General features: G+C 43.2%; 1 protein-coding gene across 1 annotated transcript in view; it reads right to left on the bottom strand.

Moving 5' to 3' along the window:
* The window catches only part of itga10 (integrin, alpha 10), a 43,944-nt gene extending 33,817 nt beyond the window's left edge, over positions 1-10,127 (bottom strand). The window contains exons 1-4 of the mRNA XM_076280881.1: positions 9,317-10,127; positions 1,469-1,580; positions 989-1,098; positions 395-483 (exon numbers count right to left, since the gene is read on the bottom strand). Of these exons, the coding sequence (XP_076136996.1) occupies positions 395-483; positions 989-1,098; positions 1,469-1,580; positions 9,317-9,368 (363 nt within the window). The 5' untranslated portion in view covers positions 9,369-10,127. The remainder of the gene's footprint in view (positions 1-394; positions 484-988; positions 1,099-1,468; positions 1,581-9,316) is intronic.
* Between the last annotated feature and the right edge of the window lie 1,287 nt (positions 10,128-11,414).

Below are 11,414 nucleotides of genomic sequence, written 5' to 3'. Positions count from 1 at the left end.
CCTTTGTTACAAATTATGAATTCCTAATGTGTGCAATGTGTTAACCCTTAATGTTGAAAACATACTTAATAATTATGAATTACGTGTTTGTTAATTCTTAACTTATACTTAACTAATGCTAAATTGTGTACCCTTGTAAAGTGTTACCCATTTTACAATACAAATACACTTTACAAGCACTTTACATGCCTCATGCCTCTTCACCCATTCACATACGCACTGATGGCAGAGGCTGCCATGCAAGGTGCCAACCTGCTCATCGGGAGCACTGGGGTTAAGTGTCTTGCTCAAGGACACTTCAACAGGGTCAGCAGGAGTCCAGTTGCTGGACGACTCCTCTACCTCCTGAGCCACTGCCGCCCAGGTATGTTGAGACAGGTGTATGTGCACTTACCAGGAGGCCATCAGGTGTATTGGGGCTGATGGTCATGCCCAGGTGAGAGTTCTTAAGGTTTCGAGATACATTCGCTAAAGCTGTATCACCTGTACAAAGCAAGAGAGAGAGAGAGGGATGATGAGGGAGAGAGAGAGATAAACGGGAGAGAGAGAGAGAGATGAAGGGGTGGGAGAGATGAAGGGGGGTGAGAGAGATGAAGGGGGAGAGAGGGAGATGGATAAAGAAAGAGGGAGAGAAGGAAATAGGCGGATGTGGAGGAGTGGTAGAGTGAGACAAATAGAGAGAAAGTGAGAATGAGAGAGTGAGAAGAAGAAAGAGTGGGATGAGATGGAGTGATGGAATTAGACAGAGAAAGAGAGGGAGAGATGCTCCCACCTTAATGCTCACAAATGGAACTATACATTACTGTTTCATGTAATTTTATGATTATGGGTGTGTGAGAGTACTTTCTGTGGAGTTAACATGGAATGCTAACTCAGCAAATGAACAATAGACTGTGTCATAAGTGTATGTTTTCCTGGTGTTTTGTCTGTAGTTCTAATGGCTGATTGTGTCCATAAAGCATGGAGTGTTTAAGTGGTGGGTCATTACCCAGGTTGAGCTTGGTGCAGTTGGAGTCGCGCTCATCCCCCATGCTGCATTTGTATATGTCTCCTTTCTTGTTATTGGGCGCCCCATCCCAAGGTGCCCCCACCAACATCCTGCACACAGCACAACCAGTCAGACTGACCCTGTCTGACCCCTGATTGCTGAGGCTAGGCTTGTCCAGTAGAAACTGTTTTACATCTTTTTTAGCAACACTGAAGGATGGTGACCATGGTTCTAAGACATTCGTGCTAATACAGAGATTGCTTAAATTTTACTACGTTTATACAATTTATTTTCCAAAATAATACAGTACTGTTGTCCTTCAACAACTGAGTCTTAATCATATTTCCAAAATGGTGCAGAATGGTGATTAGCCTCTTGCATGATCATGAGACAGTACACAGTCTGAAGCTTTAACAAAAAGGTTTTGCCCCTCATAGAGGCAACAGAATTGGCCTTGAGGCCACAACACTGGCTACTTACGATTTCTCCCCATCGGCCTCGTGTTGGAGCACTGAGAAGCCAAACTGCGTGTCCTCCGGTCCAGTGAAGATCCGCGGCCTCGTCACATCAATGTTGAAGCACTGACACAGACCTGGCAAATCAGACAAAACAGACTGATGCACTGAACAGATCTGACCAATCAGAAGACACAGACTGAGGCACTGACATGGACCTGACCAATCAGAAAAGACACAGACTGAGGCACTGACACAGACCTGACTAATCAGACAAGACACAGACTGAAGTACTGACACAGACCTGACCAATCAGGCTGAAGAACTGACAAAGAACTGGCCAATAAGAGAGAACACAGACCAAAACACTGACATAGAATTGGCCAATAAAATGAAACACAGACTGAAGCAGTAACGTACAACTAGCCAATAACACAAGCAGAAATTCACAAAATAGCACAGTGTTGATTTTTGATGCTTTCAAACACTGCAGTGGTTATGCCCCCTGATTGGCAGACATTCCAGTTAGGCTACCCAACTGGATTGCTGTCATGTTGTCCTGACTGATTGGATCTTCATGGCCTTTCTAGACAAACTACTTCTCTCTTGTTTATAAAACAAGTTCTTTCAAAATATTCCCAACGGCTTATTTGACCAATATCATAGATATATACACTAGATGTCGCCTTCTGCTTCTCAGCATGCGTCAACACCGCCGCCATCTTTGTACAGGGATCTGAAGCGCTAAACTAGTTCTCCTGTATTGTCAGCGTTACCTATTTAGCGACGTTTGGCCATCCCCAGCGATAGAAAACCTTTTTAGCGATTAGCGACAAATTTGGGAACTTCTCACAATGATGGCAGATCGGCTTCTTTGTTGTTGAAACGTAAGAAAATCACCTTTCTCATGGCTTTGTCATTTATGAATTCAGCTACATCTCGTTTGCCCATGGCACTGACCCATGATTATAAAAGTAACGACTGGCGTAGCCTATGTTGTAGCAGAGGTAAATGTTCTACAGATCTACAGCAACTTCTGGTGAGATTACAACTTACATGAGTAAACGAGACGAGGGGTATGTGGCCTCAACCAGAGCCTGTCTAGAAGAGCCTGTTTACTTTCATTGTATCGAACCTGGTTGCAGTTTACTCATTGTTCCTCTAGGGGCCGCCGCTAGCTAGTGCAGAATGAATGGGAGTCTATGGGGCTAGACGGATAAAATGTATCTTTATTATCGTCTTAAGCTTAGTTTTCTCTAGACTCAACCATAAATACATGCCTGTCAGTTGGAACAACCCAAAAAACTAGATAATTGCTTGAGATTTTGTAGATTTATGGTGATTTTATTTTCGCTAGATCTTTGCCCAGATTGACGCTAATGCATTATAGAGGAGTGGATCACTGAAGCAAGATGGCGTCTCGATTGACGCATTCGTTCCAATGAACAGCAGTAGTCAAGGCGACATCTAGTGTATATGTCTATGGACCAATATACTGTAACATAAAAACACGATGTAAATAAAACATTATGAACGTAAAACGTAAAATAAAATTCTATTTTCTAAAATATAATCTATTTTTGTATTTGTCCGACTCCATTTAATACTATCCTTGCATATAACATTCTGAGTGTGTTAAACTGTGTTATGTCAAATTACTGTAACTCAGTCGCTGATTCCACTGTTTGCATATTGAAGTTGAAGCAAAGAGCAAAGAGGGGCATAAACAAGAGTATTAGGGGAGGGGGAGGAGGGGGAGGAAGGGGAGGAAGGGTGTGGGTTGAAATAACTACTGAGCATAGTAGATCCCTGTTATGACACACAAGCCTACCTTTTACACAAGACAAGAACGAGGGACTTACAGTTTGGAAGAGAGGGAGAGAGAGAGTGTGAGCGTTAGAGAGGGAGAGAAGAGAGAGTGTGTATGTGAGTGTGAGGGAGGGAGATAGCAAGGAAAAGAGAGGGAGATAGAAAGAGAGGAGTAAGGAAAAAGAAGTAGAGGAAGTGAGGGAAAAAGACAAAAAAGACAGAGGGGAGAGAGAGAGAGAGAGACTGAACCACAAAGTGAGATCAGAGCCCAAACATACACTTCTCTGCCACTGATCAGTCATGATCATATTCCTTTATGTGTTACTCTAAATACTTCCCTCGTAATGGCTGCAAATCACATTCCTCATTTCCATATGGTGTAGAGTGAGTGGAAAGTTGGCGGAAAGCATTTGTGAGCAAAGTGTTTAACTTAGGAATGTATGTACACACACACACACACACACACACACACATACTGTACACACACACACACACACACACACACACACACACACACACACACACACACACACACAAGCACACACACACACACACACACACACACACACACACACACACACACACACACACACACACACACACTGCTGCTCCACTGGCTTGGGTTTCATCTGATTGTTTTGTCAGAGTGGAGTGGGACAGAGGCTGAGCCTTTCCAAAAACACAAGCTGGGCCCAAACCCAAACAGCCAAACACAACGAGTTCAGCTCCTAAGAACCAGCACCAAACCCAAAGCACCCCCCCCCCCCCCCCAAAGACAAAAACACAAACCCAAGACCCCAGCATCTAAAACCAGACACCCAAAAACATCACTGACTCAAACTCCCCATATTCAGATCCAGCCCGCTACAGCCCAATGCCCAGAATCAGAACCACATCAGGGTTCAGCCCGCTTTATCAGAACCAAACCAAGGTTCAGTTCTCCTTATCTGAACCAAATCAAAATTCTGTTATCTTCAAGGTTCAGCCCGTTTAAACAGAACCAAAAGAGGGTCCAAACCCCAGAATCTGAACCAGAACCTCTCTTTCTCTCCACCATGTCTCATCCCTCCCTGTCTCTCCCCAGGAGTCTCCTCTTTCCTCCCGGTCCCTCTTCGGCTTCCCACACATTTCCTTTTGTAAAGACACACTCTTTTCTACTCCATTCATCCAATCTGTCGTTTTTCTCTTATTTCTTTTGACACGTCCTCAGGGGCAGTTGAAGCCATCACCTCCCTCCCCACACACACACACACACACACACACACACACACACACTGCTGCTATTGAACACACTTTTGCCACTTCGTCTCTCCCTCTCTTACTCTCTCTCTCTCCCTCTCTCTCCCTCCCTCCCTCTAGCTATCTCTTTCCATCTTGTGACTGAGGATTTTGGTTTGGAGATCATACTGATGTGAGAGCATGTTTGAGGATGTGGGATAATCATTGAACAGAGTTTGAGACTTCTCTCTGCCTTTGTCTGTCTGAGAGAACACATTTAACCCATTTAGAGGTTTCTGTCATCTCATCTCAATTCTCTCTCCATCTCTAACAGCATCGTTCCCCATGACACAGAAGAGAGGTTCAGGGCACCACACACTCCAAGAGATACTGGACCATCTGAGTGGGATCATCATCATATATGGACTGACACCCTGTAAGGATCCCGCAGCTCTTTCACAAAGTAGCCTCCATGATGGACACATCCCATCTGGAACCAACAGTACAGATTGCACATGGACATCATAACAAACACACTCTGTGCAGATTGCACAGTACATTATAACAAACACACTTTTGTGTTTACTCCATGGCTTTCACATTTAGCTCTTCCTTTAGTGTGCCATCGTGGGCAAGCAATGTTTCCCATCTTTTGCAGATGTTTCATCAACGGAACTCTTCAGGGTTTGTTTTAAGGTTCAGACGGTATGCACAATCTGAATTAACTTTGGGAAATTGTGAAATAACATAGCAAAACAGTGGAAAACGAACACACATTTTTAATGCAGACATGTTTGGCATGTTCAAGTTTTTGAGCAACACAGAGTAGAGTAAGCTTTGCAAAAGCCTTTGAAAACTGAAATCTTTTCGATCTTTGAGAATCCATTGTGCAATATTTACAGGGAGAGAAGGGTAAATATGAATGTTTCATATGACGAAGCCTTTTGAGTCTGATACTCTGAGTATGATATGTTGATAAAGAGCATTTGAAAGAGCCTCTCTCTCTCTCTCTCTCTCTTTCTCTCTCTCTTTCTCTCACTCTCTCTGGTTTAAATCTCAGTGGAGTTTATAGCTCAAGCCACATATATGGCCTCCAGGGTTTTGCCATGGTAACTCTAAACATTTGTACAATTCAGTGGTGACTGTAAAGTCTTTTACTTCATACATACACACGCACACCAAGACAGAGAGATAGACCCACATATAGGCAAACACACATGCACACACACACACACACACACACACACACACACACACACACACACACACACACACACACACACACACACACACACACACACACACACACACACACACACACACACACACACACACACACACCACACACAAAGACAGACATACATAAACACAGTGAGTTGGACTTGTGTCAGTTTCCCTAGTGGCTTTCAACCACATGCGTGGGCTGTGTCTCCACACTCCAGCGTATTCTAACATATCCCAAATGGTCTGCTGCCCCACATGGGACACGTTAGCTGGGGACAAAGGGCCCCCGCGATGAGGAGACACTAACCATGAGTCCCAAAGTCCCAAAGAGACTAAATGTATTTCCTCTATAGATCTGCCCTCTGCTATGCGCTGGTGTGTGTGTGTGTGTGTGTGTGTGTGTGTTTATGTGCATGAGTAAGTGTATATTAAGGCTGAATTATAGCCTGGGCCAGCAGGGCCAATGCCCAGAAGCCTCTATCTCAGAAAAACCCAGGCTATGCCCCCTCTGAAGTTCTGAAGGCCAATGCCCACTGGTGGATTTAACGCTCAAGAGAGAGAACAATTTTCTAAACTTGCGTCAGTCACTGCTAGTCGGCATTGGTCAGTTGAAAATAATGGAGTTCTAAACTTTGGCCTCACTTGACGCGCGTCAGACGCCGCCATTGGGCGTTGGCCTTAAGGAGCCAGTTGTGGCCTGAGCAGTGCTGAGGGCCCTAGCATGCCTTTGGCCATGGTACCTCAGGCTTTCTGAAGGTCTCGCAGAGTCAGGACCTCCACTTCTTCACTATTTAACATAACGCAACTTTTTTCAGAAAAGGAAAAAAGGACATACAATTTACACATGCTAATGATATATCTCACCATACAGGCTTGGCTTCGTCTCTGTGAATAATGTGCTGCTACAGTTTTCACACGAAAAGCTGCAAGGGATCATTATTGCAGAGAGAAAACTATAATATAGCATAGCATAGTATCCATTAGACCTGTTGTTTACCATAATGGAAAAATGATTTTTCCGGAGAATCACTTCCTACTTGATGTATCAAAGTACTCCCTCTCTTCTTTCCTCCCTCTCTATCTCCGTCTCTGTCTCTCCCTCCCTATCTCTCCTCCTTCCCTCTCCCTCCCCACCTCTCTTCTTTTCGCTCTCTCTCACTCACTGGCTCACACAGGCATTGCTCTTCTCTTCCTGTCTCTCTATCCCTCCCTTCCTGTAAGGAACCTGCTGAGTGCCTACTGTATGTTCCCCCACTCACTGAATCCACATCCAGATAAATTCCAACATTTCAAACGAAAACATCACACACACACACACACACACGCACACACAGAGAGAGAGAGAGAGAGAGAGACATATAGACACACACACTCACACACACACACACACACACACACACACACACACAGACATATACTGTAGACACACACACATACACGCACACACACACACACACACACACACACACACACACACACACACACACACACACACACACACACACACACACACACACACACACACACACACATACACACACACACACATACACACACACACGCAAATGCGCTTGTGAATTTCAGCTCTTTTGAGTGCTCCTATTTCTATTAGTTTACTCTAGGGATCTGGGTGGAATGAGAGAGAGAGAGAGAAAGAGAGAGGCAAAGGGTTATAGAAAAAGAGAGAGAAGAGAAAGATGTAGAGAGAGGATGTGAAAGTAAGAGAGGGAGTGAGTGAGACAAAGAGAGAGAATGAGAGAAAGAGACAGAGGGAGTGAGTCAAAAACAGAGAGGGAAAGAGATGAGTACGAGGTCTGTGTTCTCCATCTGACTGCAACACAACAGTGCAGGATTGCAATAGCCCAGGGAGGCCAGCTCATCAGAGAGCACCTGCTGAAACCATCAGCATAAACAACTACACCTACAGACTGACCAATCTCTCTCTCTCACACACACACACACACACACAGAGAGAGAGAGAGACAGAGAGAGAGAGAGAGAGAGAGAGAGAGAGAGATGCACTATACTGACCTATACTGACTGTAGACACACACACTCACACACTTTAAAACTATATGTACAACAAGACAAAAAACACACACGCATGTGGGTGGACGTGAGCATATGCATGACCAAAACTACCTATTGACCACACATACTCAATCACATGACCTACATGTCCTACACCCTCACAAGATAAACATACACCTCAGTGTAAGTGTAAGCACACACACATTCATACTGACAACCAAATGTATACTGCCTAAACTTACAAACGCACCAGACAAAGACACAATACACACACACACACACACACACACACACACACACACACACACACACACACACACACGCGCGCGCACACACACACACACACACACACACACACACACACACTGAGACTCACCCACCCCTGCAGACACCCATGTAGATATAGCCTACACACCCATCATAAATATACATTGTCAGTGTGCAGTGACCACACAGTCCCCCTCATGGTCTACTGTACTCTCCCCTAACTGTAGTTAGACTCTGTGATATTAAATCCCAACATGGATTGTTAAAACATCAACACCCACAGCTGCTGCTCATATACTGTGATGTAGCAAGCTAAAGTAACATACAAGTCATAAAATAAAATGAAATAAAATAAAACACACACACACACACACACACACACACACACACACACACACATACACACACAAACACACACACACCCACATGCCCATATAGGAGTTAATGCTTAGAGGTAGACGAATGACAGGGCAAGCGTGATGCCTGTGACCCTAATGGCTTTTCAGGATTTGCCAAAAGCGTGAAGGGGGTTCGCAAACAATGTTAGCCACAGTGGAGCCTGAATAAGGTTTTCATGTTACAGAGCAAGAATACAGATTTTATTAAGAGGTTTCCGTTTTAGACTGAATTTTCAATGAGTTTTTGTCTGCCCCTTATTTAAAACAATTTGACAGTCTGTTGCTATATCTGAATTACCGAACGCCAAACAATCCGGTGGAGCTGAGCGCATGCGGAACGAACCAAATTAAAGCCTGTGCCTGTGAAAAGGAAATAGTCTTCGGCGGAAATTCCGAATTTTCCACGCCAAAATCAAAAGGTGAAAATTGCTGCGTAGGTATTTTCCATTATTTTAAAGTTTCGGATGATTAGACAACTCCAAGGGCTTTGGGACATTTTGAGTGCGTTACTGTTTTGGAGAATAGTTGATTGACGTCAAGGTTCCACCTGAGGACATGTAATACGAGCTCTAATGACCCGGATTTGAATAGCAATGATTCTTCTTGCACTCAACAGTAAAATCATAACCCCATCATGAAAATGACCCGTGCTTGCTTCACATTCATCTTACACCGTCCAGTATGGAATTTCCTCTATAACTGATCCTGCTGTATCATTAGCTCCTGTTACATTGTGATCTACAACATGAGATTCCTCATGAATGGACCCATTCATGTGTGACCAGTGGTTAGATGAATTATTTTATAATGTTATGCTCGTCTTCTTTGGTTTCCACTTTTCATTTGTTACTCCTAACCACTACAACGTTAGGCCTCGATATAAATATAAATAAAAACCAAGGGAGAGGGAGGTAAGCTATTCTTACCTTTAAGAAGCACAATATACTCAAGTAGTAGCAAGTATTTGCGTAACTCCATTTGTCAGGTATGTGATGTTATCAGTTCTTGTGGGTTGCTTGCTTTTTTTGTTTCCAGTCGGAGTCCCTGGAGTTTGTTTAAAATCCGTACATATGTACAAGTTCGTGCGCACACGCGCTCCTTTCGATTGTGCGTATTCCCTGTACCTGCGTAACAGTTCCGTTCCTGTGCATAACGCGCGGAAAGCCCAGTGCAAACAACAGTGCTTCACATTGCCGATAAGGAAATGAGATTCTTGCTGAATATCGTCAAGAGCTCACAGCATCACAACTTTACTTCAATTCGTTTTTCCCTGAAACAGAAATCTACATCACCCAGTTTACAGAATGCAGGTGTCCATTAATTCCAGAGATGGTTGAATGTTTGAGTTCCTCGGTGCTCTGTGGACATCAACAAAAAGAGTAGAGTAAGAGCTTTACTCAAAAGACCTGAATATCTTCAGGCGAAAGGAGAACGTCCGTTTATCAGCCTTGTCAGCGCGTTATCCCCGTTTCTCAGCAAACGGACATATTCATGGCGCGCGGGATTCCATAAGTTATCTCAGTACACTAGGCCACCGTGCCACTTGGACTCAGAAGTTTTTGAGGTGAAATAGAATCGTTGGAGTTTCCGTATTTCGTTTCAATTTACTGACGATTGTTTATAGCTTTCTGCGCGTTTTTCCATATTCACGGCGGTTTCCTTTGAGCGGCTGGAGCTCTCTCCAAAATACACACAGCCAAATGAAAGAGCGCTTTTATCCCCGTGCGGAGTAGGACAGTCCTGTGCAGTATACGCACACTGGCCCCTCTCTGCGCCTGGTTCGCATTTTAAAAACCCCAAACCACACTCCTCTCTCTCTCTCTCTCTCTCTCTCTCTCTCTCTCTCTCTCTCTCTCTCTCTCTCTTTCTCCAAACAGTCCTCATCACCTCATATTTTGCCATCTTCATGTTTACATATATAACTATGCCTGGTGATGTTTGTTAGGCATCATTTAAAAGATGTAGGGCTATCTATTTATTTATTCTTTCCATTTTATTTACTTTTTTTTACTGTTATTATACTGATTATTATTATAACCACTATCATTGACATTACCATTGTGTCATTATTAACACCTGTGTTGTATAGCTGTCTATAGTGGGAGGGGGGTGGGTGGTGTGTATGTTGTGTTGTGTGATGTGTTGTGTTTAAAAAAAATAAATAAATAAAAAGAATTATAAAAAATAAAAAAAAAGATGTAGGGCTACACAAAAGTGAATATGAATGTAGCTCCAAACTATTTTTTTAAATTATTTTGTTTTTTTTGACAATGTTGTAATGTTATACCATTTGGCTGTACAGTGCCCTCCAGAATTACTGGCACCCCTGGTAAAGTTGACTAATTATTGTTATAAAAATAATCTTTTGGTGACAAAACAATGAAGAAGAGATTGGCAGAATTTCATTAAAAATGTTCAGATGTTTTTTTGGGGTTCATGATAGCACCTTAGTAAAATTTCACAGGCCTTTGGAAATAATATTTAAAATACATTTGTTTAAAAAGCCCCACAACATGGCAGCTCCTCCACCATAATTCTCATTAGGCATGGGGTTCTTTTGAGTAGTCATTCTTCTATGTATGCCAAACCCAACTAGAGTGTTTTTCTTGCCAAAGAGTGTAATTTTAATTTAATCTGACAATAGACCACCAGACAAAGTCACTGTAGCATTCAGTAACTCCTGCCATGTACATGTAATAAGATTATCTAAATAATCTATTAGCACTGAGGTCACTTTGAAGATTTTTTGAGGGACTTGGTGATCCCAAGATGATACCTTTTTCTAGCCTGGCTAACGTCAGACCTCATCTCATTGAAATGGGGTCTGGGAACTAGACATTCATTTTCTCGTATTTGAAACGTGGTTTACGAATGCCCAGAGCCGTTTATTGGACGCTGGTGTGACCAGCCTGTCTTGTGGTATACAGCTGGTGTAAGATGGTGCTGGTGACCAGCCTGCCAAGATTGACATTGTTGGTGTAAGATGATCATGCTGGTTTGCTAGAATGACTAACATAAGCTGGC

This window comes from Alosa pseudoharengus, unplaced genomic scaffold (genome assembly GCF_046254945.1).
Source record: "Alosa pseudoharengus isolate Yale_2024_CS ecotype anadromous, Long Island Sound unplaced genomic scaffold, YU_APseudo_1.1 YU_APseudo_1.1_scf_12, whole genome shotgun sequence".
Classification (NCBI taxonomy): domain Eukaryota; kingdom Metazoa; phylum Chordata; class Actinopteri; order Clupeiformes; family Clupeidae; genus Alosa; species Alosa pseudoharengus.
The sequence above is the reverse complement of the archived record's forward strand: the minus strand, read 5'-3'. Positions and strand labels throughout refer to the sequence as shown.